Consider the following 26,832-nt stretch of genomic DNA (forward strand, 5'->3'; position numbering starts at 1 on the left):
GTGGTGGCCTGTGGCGGAGATGAATATGAGCGACTAGGGTTAGGGTGGAAAATGGAACGTATACTGATTATTGAGTGTGTGAACTATGAAATCCCATCTCTCGGTTACTCAGTATATGGACTTATGAATATGGACTATGGAGTGAGAAAGGAAATTGGGCTGGATTAAAGGAAATCCAATCTGTTAAAATAATTGGGCTTGATAATTATATGCATGTATGTATATAATATAGGGGAAGGATCAAGAGAGAACTCATACTTTGGGAGAGAACTAGAGAACTCCTAAATAGGGGGTTATTTTTGTAAAAGTCCCAATTAAATCTAACACATCGTGAGAACCTCTGTGCCCCTGTTTTTCCCATCTCCTATAAGACAACTATTGAAGATCAATTTTGAAGCACGGCCATCGATCTGAGCCCTAATCGACAATAGATATTGAAGATCGATTCTCTATGCATCGCTATGTGTATATATCGTTGAAGATCGACTCTCTAGCCATGGATTCCATCGCTGCACATGAAAATTGAAGGGTGTTTCACTCGTTTTCTAGGTAAATTGATCAGATCTGAAAGTTATGCAAACAAAATTGGCACTGTAATTCCATAATTAGACGATTCTAGGTCAGAACATGTACTATTTGGTGAATAAAAACCCTAATTTGTTGTACTAGAGTGCTCAACCAAGTCATCTGTTGCCTTTGATTCAAATTCGACCAAACATAATTGTATACTATTACAATATGCTAGTGTTGACCAACAAGGTAGCATATTTATGTATATAATACATATATGTAATATAATGTTACGTATTGCATATATGTAATATAAACGACATGTGATTTATTTGATCAGAATAACTAATTGGGCTCCTATGTTGATATTGCTTTAAGTTTTATCAATTCTACTTGTAATCTCTTACAAGTTTATGGTGTTGAACAAAAAGATAACAACTTATTTATTTACATTACATATATGCAATATAATGTTACATGTGATTTGTAAACATGAAATTAATATATATGCAACACAATCACTTCTGGAATATTGAATTTATAATTGAATTTATAATCGTAAATGCTATAGGCGCATTTGCATATTCTCCAGTAACTCATTGATTTGATAGGAATCACTTCAACAAAAGAGGTAAGTAAATTTTTTATTTAGCACACAGCAAGCCTAGTTGTTGACTATATGATTAAATAAATGGCGTGTGCAGACAGACTTTTTTAGTTAAATGATCACTCTTACTTGGTGAATAATTGGTTATATACTTATATTACTTCTTTATACAAAGGTTTTGGTTAAGCTTATTGGAGCTGATGAGCATGCGTATCCTAATTATGAAGGAGTTATGTGATGGTTGGCGGATAATAATTTGTTAGAGATGGTTGTGGATAAGGTTTGTGTGATATCATATGTCGGATTCACTAGTTAATTACTGCTATAATTTCACGTCGTTGATGGGTTTTGACTAAGATATTGTTTCATTTTGTGGATTTGTTGGGTGGTGATGTGACCACATAGCAGTGGTTTTGTTGGGTGGCGAGAACCATGAACGAGTATGAAGCATTTGAAAGAACCACCAAAATAAAATAAAAATGCATGAAGTTGTTTTAGTTGTTTGTTGGTTGTTCTTTGACTTGTATTTATTGTCCAGATTGACCTGAAATATTGTAATGGTCTTATATATTATTTTTACCGAAAGTATAAGTTTTATATGTTGATTGACTAGTTTTTATTAATGTATTGCAATTCATATTTGATGCAATAATTGAAGTAATTTTTCTTATATTTGGGATACGTTGCTGCCAAAATGAAAACTAAAAAAGTTGGAAAATTGATGCCAAAAGTGCATATCTGGTTGTATGAAAATGAATGCAAATGTGCAGTTTAAATGCTACCAAAATACAGCAAAAATACACATCTAAAAGCTGCCAAATTGTACATTTGATTGCAGGAAAATGAATGAAAAAATTCACACTAGAATATGAGTTTTAATTGTAACACTTGGTTATAAATTTCATACATCAATTAATACCACCATATAAATATACCATAACATTCATATTGAAATTCCATCTCATGTTCTAATAACCAATGCACAAATTTAATCATACAGTGCAATATAAAACTACTACATCCTTTTAACTAGTCACATTGTTGGATTTTTTTTCCTGTTTTCTTACATCTTCTGTCACCCGTTTCTTGCACACGTTGGCATCTTAAAACGAAATACTCACAACATAGAATATTCTAAGAAGATTTAATTGCTCAATAATTCAAAATGCGAGTTATGCAAGCTATGTAACTCATCCAAAGAGTCTTTACATGTTCAGCCTTTCTAACATTGAACGGGCTGCAGTAACAATTGACCAAGCCGCCCCCTTTATATATGTCGCATCGCGAATATCTCACAATACGTGACATTATCGGTTGCTGCCCATTGTAACTCCATTATTCTTGGCCTTGCTAACATTATATCTTCATGAGGTGTCCAATCAATATTTGGTAATTATTATATATGCCAACCTGTCTAATAAAAAGGACAACCATTATAACAAACACGTACGATGACAATATGCATTACTAATCTATTTCATATAAGCACCGTCAATATAAAACACATATGTAACACTAACAACTTACATGTATGTATTACTACCGTATTGAAGTTACGCTTGACTTACTACTTTGTATGGCATGCTTTTATGTGTGTGCATATGTGTAATACATGTAATAAACCAGGCTCGCGTAAACGTATAATACACCATTATAGCATATGTGCAATACACCAGGTCCGCATAACATGTAATACACCGGTTATGCATATGTGTTATGCATCCTATAATGCATATACGTATCGCATCAATAATGAAAACAATACATATGCGTTGCATATGTAATACACAAAACCCGTTTAACGTTTAATACAACAGATCTGCATAAACATTTAATACACCATTAATCGCCAAATTCGCATAAACGTGTAATACAATGGTATTGCATATGCGCAATACATGCTACAATGCATATATGTATTGCATCAATATTGCAAATAATACATATGTATTGCATATATGCATTACACCAAATCTGCGTAAACATTTAATACAACAGATATGTGTAAACGCGTAATACACCATTATGCGCCAAATTTGCATAAACGTATAATACAGGGCAATGCATCATGTAATGCATATATGTATCGTATATATAATGCATATACCAAAATAGTAATTATCATTATTTATAAGGGTCATACCATCACCATTTATGGCGGTGTCCTCTTCGCTTTCCTCCATGTTTAACTAAATTGTCACTTTTTTGTTATATTTACCTGAATTTGCCTCTTTGATGCCCGACCGTCTTCCTTGTTTCAAATTACTCTATTTCCATCCTCTTGTTTGGATCATTCTTGTTTTGTATGATTTTGTAAAAAAAAACAAAGAGAAAAAACTGTATAATTAAGCATCTGCGCTTTTAAATATTGAAAAAATATATATAATTTACCGAAATTGTTATCATCTAAAAACTCTTTTTTACCTTTTTCGTTGTTTTTTTTATCTTTATCACGCTTTTTGGTTGCACATCATTATCCATTATCGGGACTTTCATTCGCTTTTCCGGTGGCTTTATGTTGTTTTTTCTTTTGTCTTTTCCAGAACTTTTTAATATTATCGTCTTGTTACGATAAATTGGTGCATATGTAAGAAATATTTGTGTAAGCGAGCTTTTACTGAACAAGATTTTCGAGATTTCATTACATGATACATGTATACGGTATACACAAGGACACATGTTGCATCGACCTAACTATATTCTAACATGATGCGCATGTTCATTATAAACGGCTATGCTTGATAACATAAACAATTATATGTTCAACAAACATAAATAAAAAATATATGTAATCGAACACTTGATTTGTGTACTAAGAACGTGCGATGTTTAACAAGTCATTTTTAAAATACGATCTGATGTCAATATACTATTATTCAGTTGAAAACAAACACTACATATGTGCAATAAACACAAAGACATGTTGTTGCATCAAGATAACCGTATTTTTAATGTAATACACCTATGCAATATATATATGAATATACTCGCATAAGGTAACATTATCGTGTTTTGACAAACAAATATGAAAAACATTTAATCAAACACATGAATCATGTACTAAGTATATGCAATCAAACAAATATGAACTTATATCAGCATATTATTGTTCGATTTAAAATAAACACACACAACAACAGAGTATATTGCATATGTGAACTGAGATAAACACAATAATGTTCGATTTACAAACAAAACACACAATCACAACGTATATTGAGCCGATTCATGTAATATACCTATAATTTGTGTACTGCATATGTGCAATCAAACAGATAAAAGCTGGTATTGACATATTATTACTCGATTACAAAAACAAAACACAAAAACAGAGAATCAACTACTATTTTCACAGATTCACTGTAATACGAACGATATTAACATTAAATGCGTGATAATAACTTATACGAACGATTACCTGATGGTGTTTTTCAATGTAATTGACAAATATCATAACGAATCAGGCGATTTATGCAGGAAAATATAATCAAACCCTAGGTTGGGGTGATGGTGTACGAGCGAGAGAGACAGATCAATATGGTAAGGTAGAATGTGCACATATATTTTGCATACCTAATTTACCCTTTTCTTTAAAACATGAGTTTTTCTTTTCTTTTTTTTTATCTCTTCCTTTATTTCACCCTCTAATTAAGCAAAATCAAGAGATATGATGGATTCTCTAGTTCTATCATTTGTAAGAGTTCTCTCTAGATCTCACCCTGTATGTAATAATATAGTATTAATACATGTATGAAGACTAAGTATATTAAGTGTTAAACAATGATTTTGCAACTATAAGCTTTTAAGCATGTAATTACCAAAACGAGTCCATTCAGACATTTCATCAGACAGTTGGAGGGCATACATAATCAAACCATATATTAAGCCTATATTAATTAGTTAAAACGAGCTCCTTTACATATATGCATCGTAATTAGAAATACATGCAGCACACCCCTAGCAGGACACATTGATAACTAAAACGAGTTCCTTTACACTAATAACATTCTCATCTCAATTTTTAGATGCATTACATGATGTTCAACAGTACATATGTGCAGTATAACTAAAAAAGTATGTCGTAAGATACATCACTCATGTATCTGAGTCTAAATGCTAATATATGGTAGTATACACATCTACTTCCCTTATTATCATCACAACTAGACATAATATCCTTGATATATATGTATTGCATATGTGTATTATAAATACATAAATGGTCTAACACTCTCATCACAGTTTTCAGATGCATTACATGATGTTCAATAGTACATATGCTTTGTATAACTAATATATTATGCAGTAAGATACATCATTCATGTATTAAAATTAAGTAATATTCCGCTAATCATGTAATATACATGGACTGCTATCGATTTAAGACACTAGATATACAAATCTCTCATAACTAATGTCGATGGTACAAGTATTGTTCAACTATGCTATGTATTTCTTTGATAAAATGAAAAAAAAAACACAATCGATGCTAAAAAAACCTAATCGGCCCAGATAATATGTGAAATCAGCTATTATGATTGTTTACCTGCTAATGTTCTTCTGATTCATGCTTGATTTTGCAGTCGATTGTTCAATTTTTTAAAACCCTAGATCTTCATTCGCCAGGAGAAAATTGCAGAGTGATGAATGAGAAGAGGGGAAATAGATGGAGACGATATTTGATGTTCTTTTTTTTAATCTCAATATTACCCTTCATTCACTAAAAACCCCTCATCTTATTTTGTTTCTCTATTTCCTTGTTTTTTTAACCCTTGATTATTTAAAATCAATGTTATAAGAGGAGTTCTCTAATTCTCTATTTAAAAGGGGTTCTCTCTTGATCCTACCCCAATATATATATATATATATATATATAATAATTAAAATAAAATAGTTCGAGCCCATCGAGCGAGCTAGGCTCGGCTCGTTTACAATCGAGCTGATTTCAAGCGAGCTTTCTCCGAGCTTTTTTCGAGTGAGTTTCGAGCAGCTTCGAGCCGTGAGCTTTTTGAACAGCCCTACTCTAGTGGCACCTATGTCCACGTGCCATGGGCCATCCGAGTTGTTGGTGTGCATGGCAGCAAAAGCATTACTCAAGTCTGTTGGGTCAAGAGCATCAAATTCCGTTACATGGGCTTGAGCGGATGAAGAACAAGGTTTATTGTGAGACGTGTGTGTCAGTGTGTTCGGTGTTGGGACGTACTGTGCTGGGGCAGCCCGTGGAGATGGGGCCCATCCTGCGTAGGTTGGATATGGGCTTGGAAGTGGTGGGGGCATATTCCATTAATTTGGCCAGGAACCATTTAGGTTTGGGTGTGGGTAAATTAGATAGGAATAAGGATGCGGTGCAGTGGGTTGGGCTTGATGTTGGGCCAACCCCGAGCCAATTGGACTATTGGAGGACCATCCGTTCTTCATTCATTTGATTAATGTTGAAAGCCTGACCGAATCACGTAAAATCTCATGTCAATTTTCTTTCCACATGCTTATTCGTTTGTGTGATTGTGTATTGGTTCCGCTACGCCACTTGATTCCTAACAAGTTTCTCAATTTTTTTTGCTTATTTGAATCTTATTGCTTGTTCCCCTAGTTCAAGGTTTTTTATGTTATATTTACTCACTCGGCTCCTATCATTTTGCTTCATACAAAACAGCAATCCGATGGTCTTTTCTGGATGAAACACATATCTCTAGAGCCTAAGTGATCAAACCAAGTTAAGGAAAGTGATTTATCTCACCATGTCATGGATATCTGATGTTGCTAATAAAGTGTTAAGTAGCCACTTCACGTTTGTGAAGTCTGTTTATGTGTTAAGGAAAGTCTCAAGTTTGATTGTTTTCTATGTTAACCGATTGTTACAGCTGAATGTTGATATGTAATGAATTGAATGTCATTGGTTCTTCATTCTCGTGTTGCATTAATGTGTGGTGAATGAAATTCAAGAATTAGGACGGAATTATTTGAAGCTTCCAATTGTACCGAATCCACCATTAACTTAACGTAGCTAGATAAGAAACATGATGTACATGGCATAATCTGTGCCTAGATTTGATTTTATTGGCAGAATGCACTAAATGTAATTCAGATCATGCACAACCAGTACGTAAAAATCTTGATTAAACCTAAAACCAAAAGCGATTATTGTTTCTTATTTTGTGACCACTTAAAGTGTTTTAATTTGGATTGCAATTACTATATTTTTGCTACGATAATCAATCAAACAGCTATTTTAATTATGGTTTTTAATATTTTCTTTGTTTTCAGTTTCATGCATAACAGCTTAAAAGCTTTGTGACACACTTTTAATTAGCCGGTATACACATGAAGCATTTACCGTATTGATAAAGGATTTGGTTTTATGGGTTTAGATTAGATGCAGATGTTGCCAACCAAGCCATTTATGATGCTGGCTTCCAGAATATTGCTGCTGGCCAACAAGTCATGTATATGCTTGGTGTTAGGAACTTAGGAGGATTTTGCATTGTTGATACATATGATGTTGTAATGCTTATGCCACGTGTGACGGCCGTACGTAATGTTTCAAACAAAGCATGATGCCATAGATTTATATTGAGTGGTTAGTAGATTGAAGAAGAAATAAGTGTGCTAAATTGTAATGTAGAGATTATGAAAGGTGGGTGGCCGCCTGTTGTAAGTCAAGTTGTCTGTAACAATCAGCTATCAATGATCAACAAATACTTTTGTGTGAACTGTTATAATGGTTTATATGCATCATCATAATAATCCAGTTTATTCACGCGTCTGAACTTGACAACTTAGACACATTACTTTAATGTTGGACGTACTCTTATAATTGACAATTTAAATACAACGTTGGAGTATCTTGACCTTATAAAATGTCTCAACTTTACCTTCTTTAATATTCTATCTAATTACACCAAACAGTTACAATATATTTTGCCGTGTAGGACCGTAGGATGTCAACTAAATAAATATGCATTCTTTATGTATTGAATAATATGAGCGAGTTAAGTTTTTTTTTCTTTTTATATAAAAAAGAGTTTGATAAAATAACCACTAGACGGGTGCCCGCGCGATGCAGCGGGTGTTTGACCCTGTTAATCACGTAACAAATATGAGTGTTTATGGTTTGTTTAAAATCTTGAAATCTTTTAAACCGGTTATTGGTTTGACTTCTTTTTTTTCTTTTTCTTTTTTTACTTTCGGTTAGTTGGTCGGTTTCAAAATTTTCAAAACGTAGTGAACGGTTGGTTCGCGGTTTATACTGACAACCGACCATATGAAACCAGACCAGACTGTAAATGTTGAATGTATTTTAATCTTTTTTATTATTAGTTATTAGATATGTTTTGTTATATATATTGGATATAGTTAAAATGAACATAATCTTTTTAATACAAATAACTTGCCTATACAACTCTATATTAACCTAATTGCAGTATGATTTTTTTTTTTTTTGTGATTTTTGTTGTTATTATTTCGCGTCCCAGATCTTCCATTAATATTTACCATTTATGTGGCTAAAATTGTCATTCTTTATTTATGATCTTCTTAAGTATCATATTATGTTGGTGTTTAGTTAAAATTGATGGTACATTTAAATTAATAATTATTTTAAACTAAATTTATTATTAAAGTTTAAACTGTGAAACCAAACTGGAACCAGGCCGTTGGCAACAATTTGGTTTCAACTTTCAATGGTTGATTTTGGTTTTGGACGACAAATAATCAGTATTAACAGTTGGGCTATAGTCGTTTAAAAATCATGGGTGGAAGTTAATTTACAAGTAAAATTAAAAACATAATATGGTTATAATTAAGGGACCAAACTTGTAAGTTGAATGGATTGTATTTAAAAGACATGTTTACCCTTAGTAACACATGTACCTCATGCTTTAAGTGTTGTAAATTACTTAAATATGAGTGTCTTAATTTACCCTTATTTGATGTATTATATATAGTATAAATATAGATGTATAGTCCTACATTTAAGTATTAAGCATTTAGTCTAAACATTATTTAAATCAAATCCCCACTCTTTTAAATCTAAGACCAAATCCCATAGTTTCTCTAGATCTCTACTAAATCCATGTTTCTTCAAGACTTTTTTTTTTTAAATACTGAGCCTACATATTGGTTAAACACATAAATCTAAACATAAACATATTACTCTAATCAAGCTTAAACTTACTACAATTAGACATAAATCATAAATCATAAATGATAAACATAAACAATTAAATAAAAACTAGCCTTGATTTTTTTAGTCATATTGGATTTGAAAATGGAAATAAAAAATGGATGTTGATTGATGATTTTGGAGGTTCGTCATGACTCATGAGGGCTGAAAATCAAACACATCAGAGAGTCGCCGTCGTCGAGGACTGGTCACCTGGTCCGAAGGTTTTGGAGTCGACATTCAACGGTCGTGGAAAGGACAAAGAGCATAACTTAGAAGACCGAATCGCAAATGATTAGACGTTAAGTTTTTTTTCCTTTTTATAATTGTTTTCTGAATTTCACATTTAATTACTATTTAAGGTTTATATATGGGTTATTAGCCCACTTTTTAATTGAATTCTTGGGCTCCTTTTTAGTGTAATATTTGGGCTGATAGTCCAGATTAATTAGGTTTAGTATTTAGTACTTTATATAGTTTCTTTCTGGTTATTTGTTAAAAAAAATTAACTAAAATTTTCATAATCAGTTGGTTCAAATGTTCTTTTGAAAACGATAACGGTTCGCTCGCAGAAAAGGGATGGGTTCATTCATCAATATTGTACTATACATATATAACACCGGAAATAAATTGGGTTCATGCGAACCCAAACCCATATACCTAGCTCGTGCCCATGCCTATAAGTAACTTAAAATAATTGGGTTGTTGAGTTGGGTTGAATCCAAACATGACACGTATTTCTTTGTACCGAAGACATCAACTCTAAGTTACACACACTTAAAATTGTAATATTTCAGGTTGATCAATTTAATCCAAACGATCAACAACTTCAAATTAAATGGATCTTTATTAGTACTAAAAGATGTCCAAATCGTTTTTGTTCCTATATTTCATTATTAATTAAGAAACTTGAATTTATGCATTTAGTTCTGAAATCTATGCTAAAAGAAACGGATATAAATGGTTAAGAGTGAGACTAATTTCACTTCTCAAAAATCACTAGTCATAGGAAAAATAAATAAAAACAAATTCTGAGTATGAAACGTTGAATATTAACACCCTTTAGTAACCACTTCTAAAATGTAAACAAAAAAGTTTTTAAAACTCGTTAAAGTCAAACATTTACCATATCAACTCATTTATTAAACTGGACATATTTCGTTAACTGTCACCTATATCATATTATACTAAATTTCATTATGTTACATTACACCATTCCATATTACATTACATGTTACATGTTAAATATCACATATTATGTCCTCTTACAGTATATCATATTATTCATATTTATTGTATTTATTACCAGGAAAGCATTATCTGTGTACTAAAATTTGTTATGATCAATTGATCATTTAACTCCATTGCTAATTTTATTAATTTCCTATTAACTTATTATCCTAGACACTTGAAATCCGTTTAAGAAGCTTTGAAGTACGTACTGTTACTTATGATGGTGTCAATTCTTGGTGATATTTATTTTAAAATCATAATATAAAATAATAATTTTGAAATAACTACTTTTAGTCTTCAAAATTATTCATTACTTTTTTTACTTTATATCTATTTTATTTTCTTTTCTTAGAAAGAATAACTTTTTTTCAAATACAAATTATACAGCTGTTATTTATAATATCACAAATAAAACTAAACTAAAAAGTAAACGGTAATAATTTTATAATAACTACTTTAAGTATTAAAATCTTTCATTCATTTTTTGCTTTATATCAATTTTATTTTCTGTTCTTAGAAATTATAACCTTTTTTAATATACAAACTATGTAGTTGTCATTACTATTATTGTGCATTGATATTCTGTGACTACATTTATAAACCAAACAATTTGGATGTGTAACGAACTCTTTAAACAATTTTTGTAATATAGAAGTTTTGTTTCGTTGTTCATTTTACCCCGACATACTTTAAGCATCCTGAGTGCTAAAAACATTAAAAAGACGTTTGGTTGTCTATCTCTTATCATTATTAAGAAAGAAACACTTAGGGTCAGTGGCGAAGCTTGGACGTAAATGTCGAGGGGGCCGGACTCAATATGTATAAAAAAATTCATAAACTAGAGGGGCGTGGGTTCAAAATTTCGGTTGGAAACGTGTAAATTTACACTATGTGTAAAAATTTTCGGCCGAAAAAATGATAAATTTACACTACCGAGCGAAAAAACGGAGGGGCCATGCTCAAAATTTCGGTCGGAAACAGGTAAATTTACACTATGTACACAAACTTTTAGAAAAATAATATAAATTTACACTACCGAGCGAAAAAACGGAGGGGGCCGGACTCAAATTTTCGGTCATAACCGGGTAAATTTACACTATGTATAAAAATTTTTAACAATAAAAGGATAAATTTACACTACCGAGCGTAAAACGGAGGAGGCCGGGGCCACCCCTGGCCCCAACTAAGCTTGGTCCTTGCTTAGGGTATATTGGTTTTTTATTAACTTCATTCATGTCAAGGATGATAAGTGTCGATTTAAGTGAACAGGAAATAACTAAAGTACTAAGAATATAACCGTAACTTCTAGAACTAAAGTTGCATATTTGACATACCACGGAAATGTAATACTCTTTTAATAACAAACTTATCTATTTTAATGAACCGTTTACTTTTCATTTTCGTTTTAATTGATATAATATAAATAGTTTATAAATATTACCAAATTGGGGATATATTTAAAATTTGGCATTTTAAAAACATGTAAATATTAAGATCTCATGTATTTTCTGGTGATTGAAGTACATGATAAGTTTAACTATTGAGTTTTTTATTAAAATGGGGATTGTGGAAAAATTATTTATTAAAATGAGGTTTTTTAAAACTAGTTACCAAATTAGGTGTTTTCTTTTAATTACTTGTTTTATTTAATCCCATTAAAAGTTTCTACCACAGGTCATCGTCTCATCCAAAAACATTACAAACAAGCTTCCTGTTCTCAAGCTTTTGATGATATTGATTATACTTAAACTAAAAATAAAAATGAGTTCTATTATGTAGGATTTTCGCATATATACTTTATCAAATCCATCTGGTTAGCATGTCTCAATCTTCAACATCTGACCTTCTAGTTCCGGCGACCTATGCAACAAACCGGCAACACCTGCTAATCCGACGATGGCACCCGCCTGCATAAAGGTGTTTCCCGGCTACTGAGTGTCAACGGCTCACAATAATATGGGGTTATTGCTTCGATCACCAGAAAATACATGAGTTGTCAACGGCTCACAATAATATGGGGTTATATACTAAAGATTTGAAAGTTTATGTAATATTTTGGGTGATCGAAGCAATAACCCAAAATATAGACACTATTGGTAAAATTTGAGGGTTAAAACCCAAAATATTAATTCGTCAAAATTAACATATAAAAGCATTAACATATAAAAAAAAACAAAATATTTAATACGATGTCTAGTTGGTTGGCAAACCCAGGCGGTGGTAAACCAAAGCGTTGTCGGTCCAGAGCATTGAGGCGGTAACTTGACACGAATTTGGTCGGTTTTGATTACGTACCTTACGGTACCAGAACTAAAAAACGAAAAAAATAAAAAACTTGAGGTGGACCAACGGCCAATTTGGGGGGGGGGGGTCGGTAGTGTTGTCGGTCATGGGCTTTAAATAAAGCCGCGAGTTTCCGCGAACTCGGCTGGTTTCTTTCAGATTTGTTATGGTACAAAAACTAAAAAATTAACGTTTGATCAGTGTCCATTACATTTATTGTGGTAACTAAACTAAAAAAATACAAAATTCACCGACTAATACGGTGCCGCAAAATGCCTCAATAAATCACTTGCGGCACCAAACTCATAAATTATATATAGTTATAATATTCGATAGACTTTATCAAAAACCAAATTAATACTAGAAGTGATGGGAATAGATTGGAAACCGAAGTAACATATATTTATCAACATGGATATCTTTAAGTGACAATGAACTGGTTGTGAAGTCGACCTCCATATGTTTCATGAACAACTCAAAAGAGAAGTTGAGAAACGATAAGATAGTTATAGTTAATTATGGAAGTTAAAGAATTATTTTTCCATCATTGGCATGGATACAATGTAAAAGCACAAAAAAAAAACTCTTAAAAGAATAATAGAAAAAATCATAACTCAGAATTTAATAAAAAAACAAAAAAGTAAAAACACAAAAATGTGTTCATTGTCTTCTTCATTCTAAAAAAACAATGTTGAGGAAAAAAGATCATTGTGTCTTTATATGTATTATTGCGTTTTTTTGTTTATATTCGTCATATATTGATTGTGTTTTTCTTACTTAACATTGTGTATTTTTTTCTTGATATTGTGTTATATTTGCTCAACATTATGTTATATTTTTGCGATTTATTGTATATTTTTTAGTTATCATTGTGTTATTTGTTTATTTTTGTTATTGTGTCTTTTTTCTTGGTATTGTGTCTTTTTGTGGGGTTTTTTTGAACGGGAATGATGACAAGGAAAACATTTTAGTTTTTTAAATTTTTTGGTTTTTTATTTATAGTTTGAGCTATGATTTTTTACTTATTTTGTTAGAAGTTTTTTTTACCACAAATCCTGTTATATTTATTTTTGTCTTCATTTGCATTTTAACCATTCCTTTTAATCATAGTTAGTAAAACAAACAAACAAAATAAATATTATTTTATCCTCAAATTTTAGTGTATATACGGATGTGATGAGCTTATTTTTCTCCATATTTTTATCTAAACTATTTATAAAAAAAGAGTCACATAAGACATTGTACGTTTTTTTCTTAAATTTATAACAATACTTCTTATATATTTCAACCATATTAAACGCTATTCTTTTTATAATAGAAAAAAATAAAAGTAAAATATCTCATCATTTGGATGTAGTTAGTAAATGCGTTTGAAATATAAAATATTAAAATGCTATAAAACGTAATATATGTAATATAATTTTAACCATCCATTCCACATTCTCACTATAACTCAAATGTAATTTCAGTAATACTTAAATGATTTAACACGCGATACGATTGTGTTACAACGAGAATTCGGTTCACGTTATGACATTGTTTTCGATTTATGTCTCGACGAATCACTATATATTCTAATACGAATTTTTACGTTATACCTTTTCAAACCAAAAATATATTTATTAATACGACTCCGGTTTTTATAAAATTATACTTTATTCAACAGTATATTCAGATTTATATAAAACAGTATGTATATCAAATACATATATAGAGTTGTAAAAGAAAAAAGTTAAATCAAATTTATAATCTGATGAAAAGCAGGAAAGGATAATGATCATCTTCGGTTAAAGTAAACCATCTTACATATATCATGGTTGCCGAAATATTCACTGTGAATTAATTACACCTTAAAATACGGGAGACGGTTGTTTTTTATTACATCATTATTTTTATTATTTTTTTTTATCTAAATAAAGACACAGAATTAATTAAACTTATAGGTGAAGGTTGAACTTTGAAGCAAATGCATGCACAATTCAAGCAAATACTCACTACCGATTAATTCACTCTCATCTCATCATCATTTGCTTCAATTCTCCATCCACACTAATCTGCTCTTTCTCTCCCGCTGTGACGACGGTGCAGTTGTAACCACCACCACCACCGCTCCGATCACCGGTGACATCCACCGTTTTTTAAGTAAACATGGTTGTTTCCTTCAAAATTGCGAGAGTTGGTACTCGGTATCGTCCGAAAGGACCGAAACCTACACTCGAACCCGAACCAGAGTCATCTGGTCCGGAACTTAGTGAGGAAGATGAAGTTGACGCACATGCTAACCATCCTCAAATGATCCGGTCTTCAAGTTCTAGGAAGAGATCGGTATATATAGAATAGCTGTTACTTGATGTTTATTATTTTTGTTGCACCGATAGGTGACGTAATGGTTTGTTTTAGGCTATGGTACTGCGATACTCGTTTAATCGGAGTATTTTGCCCTAAATTAGTTAGTTAGTATGTACATATGGATGGATATTGATTAATTTGATGTGTAGATTGTATATTAGTTTGAAGAGAAGTGTATAGCAAGTAATAATGCATTTTGCATGCATGAAGTTTATTTTAATACAAGTAATTTTCACTGATATGGTTTTGATCTAAAAATAAAAATATGATTAAAGGATTCATATAGAATTTAGTCCCAAATCTTGATGTAAACGGTCGTATCGGGTGATCTTTTGTTGGATCATCTAGAGATGGCAAGAGGACATCGAAAACTTAGTAAATTGTTGGATTAAAGTTTAGTTTTTGCCTATTGGGATCAGTAGATTCTTTAAATTATGTTAAATGTTTAATGTTATAAGTTGATTATTCTGTTCCATAACTGATACTGTTTTCTGTATAAGGTTGATATCATGGAGGATTATCGCACTATCGCTGAAAGTTCAGGTATTTTTATCAAAAGTGGTTTCATTAGAAGATTTTTTTTTTCTAAATTTCCATTTTATGTTTATGCAGATGCAAAAGTTTCCTTCATTCTAAGCATCTTCGAAAACGGATATACAATTGTTGACGCGTCTGAGGTTTGTTATCTTTCGACTTGTTTGAAAACTACAAATGGTATTATTGGATTCGACATGACTAACATGTGTTTGTATGCGTTTTTAGAGTAATGATTGGCGTGTACATGATCCGCAATTTTTGCGCCCATATGACAGGAGATCTGAAAGTATGATTACAGTAAGTATTTTGTATGATTTTCACTAACTGCATTTTGAGATCTAAATATCTGAAGTTTAGCTCTTTTTAACCACACTATTTTGTACTTGAAGGCAATTGAGTGTGGTTACCTGCCCTCCGATTTCTTGGATGATATACAATGCAAATACATTAATGGAACAGTTCTATGCGAGGTGAGTAATCATAAATCGAAACTGAAAAAGAAATTGCTTTAGAGCTTAAAATTTCTCCAAGATATGAATAATGATGCAAAAGTTTGAATTATTGCAGGTGCGAGATTATCGGAACGAATCTTCTAAATCAGCAGCTGATATTTCTTCTGTTAAGAAAGTATCTCTTAAGATGACACTGAATGATGCGGTGAAGGATATCGATCTAATTTATGATAAGACATGGGAATATGGCGATTTGCTTGTAAGATATAATATCAATTTCTTGACAGAAAGCATACAAACAAAAACTGAAATTTAATGCAACTGGACTGTAGGAAATGGAGGCGCGGATATTACTCGCCCTACAGCCAAAACTTAATCTAGACCCGACTCCCAATTTAGAAAGACTTTGTCGGGAAACGACGTCTGTTAAGGTAAGCCCTAAAAGCTCATTTAATGATTTTGTATCTAGTTATCACTTATCAGCCATCTTAGTATGCATGTAGTTTCATTTACATATTTTCCTTTGTTTATAATTGTTTCTTTGTGAATTTTTTTTATGTGAACTTTCTTGCAGCTGAATCTTGATATTCGTGAGATGAGTCTAAAGAGGTTAAGGCCAGTAACTGAACCAGAAAGCTCACAATCGCGTGACCCGGAAAACATTCTGCAGGATCATTTTTCGAAAATCAAAATGTTGTCTGCAAGGTTTGACTTTTCATCTCAGCTTTTATTGATACTTAGGCTTGCATACATTTCTTTTCTATATATTGTTCTATAGAAATATATATATTGTATTATATATTCTTGATTAATAGTTAAATCTTCAAAATAGTGAGTGTACGCACGCGCGACACAATGTTTCCATAAGTTTGTGGTGCATTAAAGAGAAATACACAATAATCTCATCATGATTTTGTAAGTTGGATAATCAATTGGTTCTTCCTATTTCAGGTTTAACCTCAACTGCAAAATTAACAAAATAGAAGATGATCACAAACCAGCTATATATTTTTCATCTCAACAACTGAAACAAACTCTTAGCAATAATCAAGATGAAGACATTCTCGAAGCTGGACCATGCGAAATGCCATTGTCAATGTCACTTATGGGAGGAAACATCAATATTTGCAAGACCCGACTTTTAAACTTTGAGCTGAAAGAACCTCCGATGCCAGGTCAGCTGGATACGCAATAAGAAATTGGGTATTAAAGAATTGTATTTGCTTCTGAAGATTTATATTTGTTTCAGAAAATGAGTCTGCAGAGATCCCCAAGTATTACACTGGATTGATATTATCAGAAAGACGAAGCGATGGAACTGTAGCAGTGCATCAGGGTGATCTGGATGCTATCGATTACTTGCCAAATGACCAACTACTTTCACCACTTAAAAATACTGTGAGTTTACTTGTTTATTTCTTTGAATGTTCATGCGTATGTGTTAAAAAGTTCGCATTTATAGTGGTGACACGCTTGATTATGAGTCCAAATATGTCACTACCATTAGGCGGAGTTTCGTATATATACATCCTTCTAAAAGTTTAAAATTTCATAATATCATGTTTACATTTGCAATATACTAAAACTATCATATTTAACTAACTATTCATAGTACATAAAATACTATTAGATACTTATAGCAACATGTTTCAATGAATAAACAAAGAAAACATCATGCTCAGGGATAATTTAGAATAATAATTTTGTTTTCCTGTTTGTTTTGACATGAAACAATTGTTATAATCAACAGCTTTTATTTTGTTTCCTAATAAGATGCATTTAGTGTTTTGAAATGGTAGATACGGTATTACAAACCTAGAAGGATATGCATTAGCCTAATTCTTAAATATAGTCATGTGATGTACATAATTCTGACCTGTGGTTTAATTTGTTGAATCAGCATATGGCGGACTTGCTTGCAAAACAATACTGCGATCTGGTACGTCATCGAATTTATTATAATATTTTTTTTAGACGTGGAAAATCGGTCGGTTGGTAGCAGGTGATTTTGTGTACGTCTTGTAACGGCTAGGTTGGTCCGAAACATTTATGGTTTCAAGATCTAATTTCAGTAAAAAACAAGTAACGTGTCGAATTTGATTACAAAAACGATATTATTTCCTATTTCTTGCATTCAACAGTTTGGGAGACCCTTTGTGGGCGACTTTCATTTTTCGACACATTTCCATTATTAGCTATTTTCTAAGTTTTACTTGTTTGACCCGTTAGAGATAAGGTAATGGGTCGAAATTGCAACCCTGATGTTAATATGTAGAAAGTGGGCATTTATTTTCCAACATATACAAATAAACAACTTTTTAAAATATACTTTATTACGCAGATGTTACGTGAAGGTTACAAACCAGCAGGCGACCATCTCAAAATAACACCGGCTAGCCTAGCTCTGTCAGCGGGTGGTCAACCTGGCACAACTCCTGAAGACTTCAATAAATGGCTTCTACAAATTTTGAAAGATGACCCCAGAGAGCTATTTTATGAAGTTAACGAATCATCTAGTCATCTTAACATGCACCCTCAAAGCACAGGATTAAAACCTGCTTCAACTGCAAGGAATAAGCAGCCTTGTGTGGTTCATAGTTATTGGGAGTCACAAGGCAAACCTAAGCCTATACGCCAACATCAACAATCTCAAATTCAGAGGCCAATGCTTATGAGACCCGTTGGTAATCATTTTAGCACAGTTGGGTTTCAGGGGTTAGGAATGGGACAGAACCAAACGGCTACAAGAAGCCTAATGGCTACGAGGGCTTTGTCACCAATGATGGGTCAAAACCCAATGGCGGCAAGGGCTTTGTCACCAATGACGGGTCAGAACCCAACGGCTACAAGACGGGTGAGGGGTCAACGTAACACAAATGTGCAAGGTGGATCTGTGAGGCAAACTGGTAATGTTGGTGGGTTACTACAAGGTGTTAATAGACAGACACACCTGGGATCTGGTTCAGGTTCAGGCTCAGGCTCAGGGTCAAGTGGCGCTTCAATGCTAGGTTCTGGCACTGGTATTAACAGGGCTGATCACTTGGTGCAAATGACCCAGAACCGTTATATGAACCATCAGCAACAGCAGCCGTTTCAGTTAATAAAGCAAGAGCCCACATCTAGTTTGCAGGCTGTATCTGGTTCGGGCTCAGGGCCAAGTGGTGTTATAACGCTGGGTTCTAGTGTTGGTTCTAACAGGGTTAGTGACATGAACGCCATGCAAATGGCCCAGAACCGTCACATGAACCAGCAGCAGTTTCAGTTAATAAAACAAGAAGCCGGATCTAATTTGCAGGCTGGATCTAGTTTGGGCTCAGGGCCAAGTGGTGTTATAATACCGGGTTCTGGTACTGGTAATAACATGGTTAGTGGCATGAACACCACGCAAATGGCCCAGAACCATCACATGAACCAGCATCAGCTTCAGTTAATAAAACAGGAATCCACATCTCATTTACAGGCTGTATCAGGTTCGGGCTCAGGGTCAAGTGGTGTTGTAATGTTGGTTCCTGGTGCTGGCATGAACAGAGCTAATGACATGCAACTGGGCCAAAACTGGTACATGAACCAGCAGCAGTTTCAGCAGGTTGGATCTGGTTCGGGCTCAGGGTCAAGTGCTGTTGTAATGTTGGGTCCTGGTGCTTGTATAAACAGAGCTAATGATATCAATGTCATGCAAATGGCCCCGAATTGTTATATGAACCAGCAGCAGTTTCAGCAGGATGGATCTGGTTCGGGTTCAGGGTCAAGTAGTGTCATAATGCTGGGTTCTGATACTGATATTAACAAGGTCAATGAAATTAACACAATGCAAAGAAATTATATGGCATGCTTAAGCCATAACCAAAACCAGAACCATCGTATAAACCAGCAACAGTTTCAGTTAGTAACACAACCGACATTTAATTTGCAGGCTGAATCTGGCTCGAGCTCAGGGCAAAGTGCTGTTTTAATGTTGGGTCCTAGTACTGGTATTAAAAGGCCTAATGACGTGAACCCAGTGCAAAGAAATGTTATGGCACGCTTGAACCCAAACCATCATATGAACCAGCAGCAGCAGTTTCAGTTGGTACAACCAGAAGCAGGTCCCCATCAACCAACTCAGCAGGCAGGTTCGCCCTCACCATCAACTGGAAGACCACATCAGACGGCAGGTCCCCATCAACCAACTCCGTGAGCCCGTGTTTAAATAATTATAGCGAACCATAAACTGCAGTTCCTTAAAAACTTATAGCAGCTTTTATATTATGTGTAATAGTTATGGAGTCTTACAGAAACTTCTTATATGCTTGTTTATTACCTATCTTTTTATATACAATATGGATTGCTTAGTTATAAATTTGCCCATGTTTTTTTATGTGTTTTATAGAAAATAATGGTTGCCTACTTTTTTCAAAAAAAAACATATGGGTTGCTACCATAAGTATAATGTTTTCAAGAAAATCATTATTTGATCTCCTTTTTGTACGGTTGCTTTCTGTAAGAAAGTAATAAACAACTCTTTTTCCTCCATAAATCATATTTTAAATCAGACAAACGCAAAGTACGATTATGAAAGAGATTCATTAGCATTACATAAATAATATGTAAAAACATAAATAATATGTAAAAACCAACACATAATTAACGGTTTGTCAAGATTGCGAATAGATTAAACTTGTCTAAATGTAAAATGCACATAAACAAAACTTTCGAGTTGAGGGTACGAATGGATAATGTAACTAAAGTGCAGAGGTGCAAGCATAATTAAACTGAAAACTTTGTAACGGGAACTTCAGTGAAACCGAGCCATATCTCCATGCAAGAAAAGGAACCATGATCAATATATCTTCTTTCTGGCCCAAAACAGTAGAATAACAACTCCAAGAACAATTGCAACAGGAGCCCACTTCTTGATCAAAGCCTGCAGTTGGTGACAACAATTTTCAGCAGAATGATTTTGAACAAGTTCAACTGTTTTGAGGTAAGTTTTATCACTCACGGTTAGGCTTTCTTTGAGAACACAAAGAATGCAGGCAAAAATACCGAAATATAAGCTGATTATTTTAACAAAAAATTAATATTTTATTATAACTAAAACAAACCAACCTGGCGGTTTAAATCTCTTGCTTTATCCGCATATACGCGAGATTCTGATGTTAAGCGGCTTGACATTTGACTGACCTCTGCATAAGTTAACAATTCAACAATCTCAATTAATTAACCACTTCCTCAAAATTATTTTATAAACAAGGTGTCACATTATAAAAGCACAACATTTTGACCAATTTTATAATGGCATTTTATGATAAAATACTATAACATATAAGATAATCAGAAACTAAACATCACACTTAATTTCACTATGCTATACTACTTCCAAACCCAAAAACATGCAATATCTGACTATACACATATTAGTTTAACGATTATTTTACTACTAATTAAAAATAAAGAAACGAACTTACGGTCCAATTTTTCACCAACGCCAAGAACTTCTTGTACGTTACGAGTCATAATTTGGTGAACCTCATAAAGTTCATCATTCAACTTAGAAATGTTCCTCTGAGTTCTTGTGTCCTGGTACAGTTTCTTAGTCCTCTGTATAAATGTATCTATTCAACAAATTAAAAAGAAGCAATTAAGCACAATACCATAATAACAAAAAAAGCAAAATGAAACAAAAAACAAGTAATATCTTACCAAATTTTATGAAAGCATACGGTCTTGCAGCAGTTTCAATTTGATTTCCATAACCACGCTCGAATTCATTCTTAAGATCTTCAAGATATTGGAAAGCAAGTTTCTTCGGATAAGCACGATCACACATTGTTAAATAACAAACACGCCCTTCAATAATATAACTGATTACATAAGTTAAGGAACCTAATGCATATGATTTAGCATTTTATATGAAAATTAGCGTACGAAAAGGAATGCTAAAAAAACACTAGCACAAACTTGGTAGCCAGACCGTGAGTAGCCAGTCTGTGTTTGTTCGTTTGTGTTTGTGAACCGTTCACAAACAAATCCAATTTCTTAACGAACAAAAAATTCCGTTCGGGTTAGGTGTTCGTGAACCGTTCGCTTATCCTATAATAGCTTAACGAACGAATATGAACACGCAATCATGATATTAAACAAGTTAGGGCAAATGTAGGATACTGGAAAACATAAGGGCCGGTTTCAACGGACATCCTGGATGCATCATTTTGTCCCCTCGAAAGATTCTTAAACAATGCTTTAACTTGCTGTTTGTAGAACTCTGCATCCTGCAAATCGCGACCGTCGTCAAGTCCTTCGGCTAACGGAAGGCCATCAGTGACACGTGCAATCATTGTCAGCTTCACCATCTTTAGTTCGAGAAGCTGTCACTGTAATAATAATAAATCACATAACAATAATATTATAACAGATCGATACAAACAAGATGAACATTATTTTCTATCCTATTTCACAATTCATTCAGGTGAGCATAATCGATCGAGAATTAACTTGATTCAGGTGAACATAATTGCAATTTGATCTGGAAAATAATAAGAAATTGAAGATTACCTCATGCGTATGTGATAGGATCCGACGGATTCAAAACGGATCCAGAAGAAGGCAAATTGAATTGCGATTAGGGTTTTGGTGATCGAAAAATTGGGGATGCAGTCCAAATAGAAATAGAAATACAGATAGAAAGATGACTCTACGAAGAAACTAAGAATACCAATTTCCGAAATTATTCTTCTTTTTAATTAACTATTAATTATTAATTACTTTTACATGAGTCAAAATCGAAATCTTAAGCTTTAAATAATATATAAGATAATCAAGCTTTTAACTAATCCAAATAACCATTACACACGGTATGTCTTGTCATGGTATAGAGCATTTGCAAGGCTAGAAACAAAACAAGTTGGTTTTTAACGAGAGATCGACTCTACTAACGAACGTAATGGAGACGCTAAATCACTTGGTTATTTATGGATAAAATACCAATCACAACGGGTTTACATAACTTTGGAGGCTTGGAGGGGTTTTGGATTGTGAAATAGTATGTGGTGTTAAGTGTGTTGGTGTGATATGGTGGCTATAATTATGGCCGTGTTGTGACTTTTATACATCTAAATACAAAGTGTAAGTTGTTTGAAAAAAAAATATCATGGGTTAACCCAAAATCACCTAAAGAGCATAGGACATAGGAATCATGTAAACATATCAAACATGCATAGAGTATCATCACTCTCACTCGAATTGAGAATCATGTGTTATATGTGTAAGAGTAATTCTTTATTTCTTAAATAATATTTACATGCTATTTTCTCCTGTTAATATTAATTATTTTTAAACAAGTATTTACTATAATAAAAATAAAATTTATTTTGATAAAGCTATAAAAAAAATTTATGAGAACAAAAAATACTTGAAATTGAAAACAACTAGAATCTTAATCTTAAGTTTATATAACTTGTTAAAAATTATATATATATATATATATATATATATATATATATATATATATATATATATATAATAAGCAACCCGTATACAAAGTTCGTTACCACCAAACAAACCGTATAAATACCCTTTTTTCCAAATATATATAAAAAAACAATAATAATAAACTGTAATTAAAGGGAAAGTGAAAGTTTTGCTAGCTGAGGGGTTATTCAACCGAGCGCAAGTCCTTTCTATAGCCCGATATATTTAGTTAATGAAAAGGATTATACATAACACATTATAAAATTTATTATGAAAAAACATTTCCTAGCAATAAAAAAAATGTCCATTGGTTATAACAACTTTGTGTTGGTGGGTGTGACCAGTAAGGGTGCTAAATTTATTTAATTAGTTATATGTGCATGATGCTCTAAATGTCAAAACAACTAGATTGGAGTAAAACATTAATCACTCCCTTTTTGGCAACCAAACTTCAACACTCACCAAATCAGCAATCTCTTCTCCAACACCCCTACCTACATAATCACTTACATCCTATATAACAATCTAAATCACATCTATATTCTCAATCATATCAATCTTTATCCAAAGGTGTTTTTTTTCTAATTTTTGAATCACTTGAAGGAGTCCATTTAGGGAAATTATCCATGTTGGAGAAGTAGGGTACGTGCCAGATCCATTCGGATTGAAATATATGATTTTGCATGTACTTAGCTTCTCCATCTTGGACCGCTTCCCTTATATTCTTAACTATGGATCACAGGTATGATCTTACAAATTATTAATATACCATGCGTCGTGAAACACATTTAAATAAATTATGTATACAACATCGTGTATATAAATTATGATAACAACATATATGATATCAACATATATAATTTACTTTGAATAAATAAAGGTAAGCCGAGTAGTTCGTATTACAAGCGTTCTGATTTGTTTTCAAGAGCTAATGCAGCAGAATCCAAATGAACAAGCAAACAAGAATATATCTTTTGCTTCAAACGATCAACAGTCTCCACTTGAGCTCCTTTTTTCTCTAACACTATCTTGTTTCTTAGATTATCAAGCCACTCGTTTGCGAGCTTCAGTTGAGACAACGTCACAGCAATCTGACTATTTGGTTCGGTTTTGCTCCCAACATAATTATGATTTTTCCCTTTCCCTTTCACGGTTTCTAGATTTCCCATTTGAAACCCGACATCAAGTGCTCTTTCTAGAAATTCTAGAAACCAAGATTGTGTTTCGGTTAATAAAACCTCTCTTAGCTCTTGTTTTTGTTTTAAACCATCTACATTAGCCCATTCTAGTTTTTCACCAACACTTAGCTCCATTGGCGTCTTTTGGCTCTTTTGTGTGCTTTTACTGCGAGCCAGCGTGGTCTTTTTGTCAGATTTGCCTGTGTTTTCTGATGCTGGTGAACTACTTGAACGCTGAAGCACTCGGTCCTTTGTGGGGGCAATACCGTCATTTTCTTGTACTATCATTCCGTATAGTGAAAAGAATTTGGCTAGAGACTCGTGAAGTTTTGCATGTGATGTGGATGAAGAGAGTTCACCAAACATTCTGAATTGAGAATTTAAAGATAAAAAAGGTGTCTAGGATTGTTTACAAAAAAAATAAATTTATAAACTGTTTTGAGAGTGTGGGAATTTATATTCAAACTGCTTATTTAATAATTTGTGATAGAAATAAACTGTTTTAAACAAGTGGTTTAAAGTTGTTTATTTCATAAAACAAGAAGTAGATAAACAATTAGAATAAAGAATCCCAAACACCCCCTTATATTTCTTTAATTTTACAAAAGTTTCCGGATTCTAAACCAACTTACTCGACACATTTGACAAGATTTGCTGCTGTTATCGCTTCCTTTTGAGCTTCTGCTGCTAGGCGAGAAGCTAACGTTTTTCTTCTTATTATTACCTTGTCAAAGACCCCATTACAAACGAAGTTAGTTTCAATCAGGGGTGTTTGGATTGTGAGTTAGAATAAAAATGATGTTTAGTTTCATATTGTAACATTATGAATCACATTGCTACCTTTTAAACCTTAGTGATACATAACCTAAGCATACCTTGGCAAGATTTAGAAGTTTAGGAGGCAAGGATGACCATGAAAGCGTCTCAGAAAAATGGTTTTTATCTCTTCGTCTTTGCAACGAGTTTGAGTTAATGTTTTCTTGCTTTGTTGTCAACGGTTCAGTACCTCCTTGCAACCTTACTGCATCAAAAGACTTTTGCAAATTTGTCATCGCGTGTGCCTGCAATGTGAAATAAAAAAATACGTCGGTTACAAAGTTGTTATTTGGTGTAAAGATTTGAATACTAGAACAAAGTATGATACTTGATCTTTTATATCATGTTGTCTGCCCTTCACCGCGCCATTTCTCTCATTTTCATCTTTCTTAAAACCATCATTTTTCGCCACAACGCCTTGCATATACCTCGAAGCAACAGTAACTTTCTCTTCTTTAATCACAATGTTCTTTCTTCTTCTATCAGGTTTAGCTTCCACTAATCCACTTGATTTCATAGCTTCAGAAGGTTCCAACATTTGCATCAAATCTTTCGGCTTCCCAATAAACGGATGCCGGCCAGGAACAGGCCGCACCCCGACTAGAACTGGCACCGGAGTGCCAGCATCCATTCGGTCGACCCAAAAGAATTGGCCTAATTGTAGTTTATTATTCAATATAAGCTCGTTGTCATCTTTTGAAAGCGACGCATATGTTGAATGTGACGAGTCTGAGATTTTGATGAAGAACCCGTGGTTTGGCCATAGTTCGGACCCGTTTAACGCTGGCACAATGCTGATCACTTGCAAGAGGATTGATCGGTGTTCACCGCGAACTTTTATATTAGAGTTAATAGTTTTAAGTAGTTTCAGAAGCAGCCCTGGTGTAAGGGATGCCATTTTTGTGTTGAAAGAATGTAGAAAATGAAATATTTGAGCATTAAAAAAATATGAAAGTTAAGAAGAAAATGAATCTATTTGGATTTTGGCATGGCAGGAAAATTATGGCACTTTACCATAATGTAACCATGGCTTGACTTTTAAGCAAAGACAGCACTTTCTACCAGCATGACAACTATACCCTTGCTTGTAGGTGAAGCTTTGAGGTGTCATACTAGCTTTGAGACTATGTCAATGGGGTTATATTGGTAAAATTGACATCCATGTTCAGCTGTCTCATTACCAGTAGAGCAAATGGCTCCATTAGTGAGGTAATGAAATTGCAATGTCTTAATCATAATGTTCTAAAACATCCTTCT

At 33.2% G+C, this 26,832-nt stretch overlaps 2 protein-coding genes across 2 annotated transcripts; both read right to left on the reverse strand.

Annotated features, from left to right (window-relative positions):
* Window positions 1–20,755: 20,755 nt before the first annotated feature.
* LOC143553977 (25.3 kDa vesicle transport protein SEC22-1-like) lies at window positions 20,756–22,839 on the reverse strand. The gene is made up of 6 exons (XM_077043855.1): window positions 22,667–22,839; window positions 22,277–22,485; window positions 21,815–21,975; window positions 21,580–21,726; window positions 21,221–21,297; window positions 20,756–21,035 (listed from the first exon to the last, which is right to left on the reverse strand). The coding sequence occupies exons 2-6, from the start codon at window positions 22,462–22,464 to the stop codon at window positions 20,952–20,954; spliced, it is 657 nt and encodes a 218-aa protein (XP_076899970.1). The 5' UTR covers window positions 22,465–22,485; window positions 22,667–22,839; the 3' UTR covers window positions 20,756–20,951.
* A 1,375-nt stretch (window positions 22,840–24,214) lies between these two features.
* On the reverse strand, window positions 24,215–26,801 carry LOC143553985 (uncharacterized). The gene is made up of 4 exons (XM_077043863.1): window positions 25,904–26,801; window positions 25,635–25,820; window positions 25,392–25,483; window positions 24,215–25,126 (listed from the first exon to the last, which is right to left on the reverse strand). Exons 1-4 carry the CDS (start codon window positions 26,471–26,473, stop codon window positions 24,481–24,483), a joined length of 1,494 nt encoding a protein of 497 aa, XP_076899978.1. The 5' UTR covers window positions 26,474–26,801; the 3' UTR covers window positions 24,215–24,480.
* Window positions 26,802–26,832: the final 31 nt, after the last annotated feature.

This window comes from Bidens hawaiensis, unplaced genomic scaffold, assembly GCF_021521415.1.
Source record: "Bidens hawaiensis isolate Kalapana, Puna unplaced genomic scaffold, B.hawaiensis_p1.1 tig00001032_1, whole genome shotgun sequence".
NCBI classification, from domain to species: domain Eukaryota; kingdom Viridiplantae; phylum Streptophyta; class Magnoliopsida; order Asterales; family Asteraceae; genus Bidens; species Bidens hawaiensis.

What these genes read in the sequence shown, in the direction of transcription:
- LOC143553985 (XM_077043863.1), bottom strand. Translation starts at nt 26,473, where the DNA reads ATGGCATCCCTTACACCAGGGCTGCTTCTGAAACTACTTAAAACTATT. An exon ending in AACATGATATAAAAGATCAA is followed by an intron (nt 25,821 to 25,903) that starts GTATCATACTTT and finishes TTCACATTGCAG; the next exon opens with GCACACGCGATGACAAATTT. An exon ending in AACTTCTAAATCTTGCCAAG is followed by an intron (nt 25,484 to 25,634) that starts GTATGCTTAGGT and finishes GTCTTTGACAAG; the next exon opens with GTAATAATAAGAAGAAAAAC.
- LOC143553977 (XM_077043855.1), bottom strand. Translation starts at nt 22,464, where the DNA reads ATGGTGAAGCTGACAATGATTGCACGTGTCACTGATGGCCTTCCGTTA. An exon ending in GTATGCTTTCATAAAATTTG is followed by an intron (nt 21,727 to 21,814) that starts GTAAGATATTAC and finishes TTTGTTGAATAG; the next exon opens with ATACATTTATACAGAGGACT. An exon ending in CAAGAGATTTAAACCGCCAG is followed by an intron (nt 21,036 to 21,220) that starts GTTGGTTTGTTT and finishes CACCAACTGCAG; the next exon opens with GCTTTGATCAAGAAGTGGGC.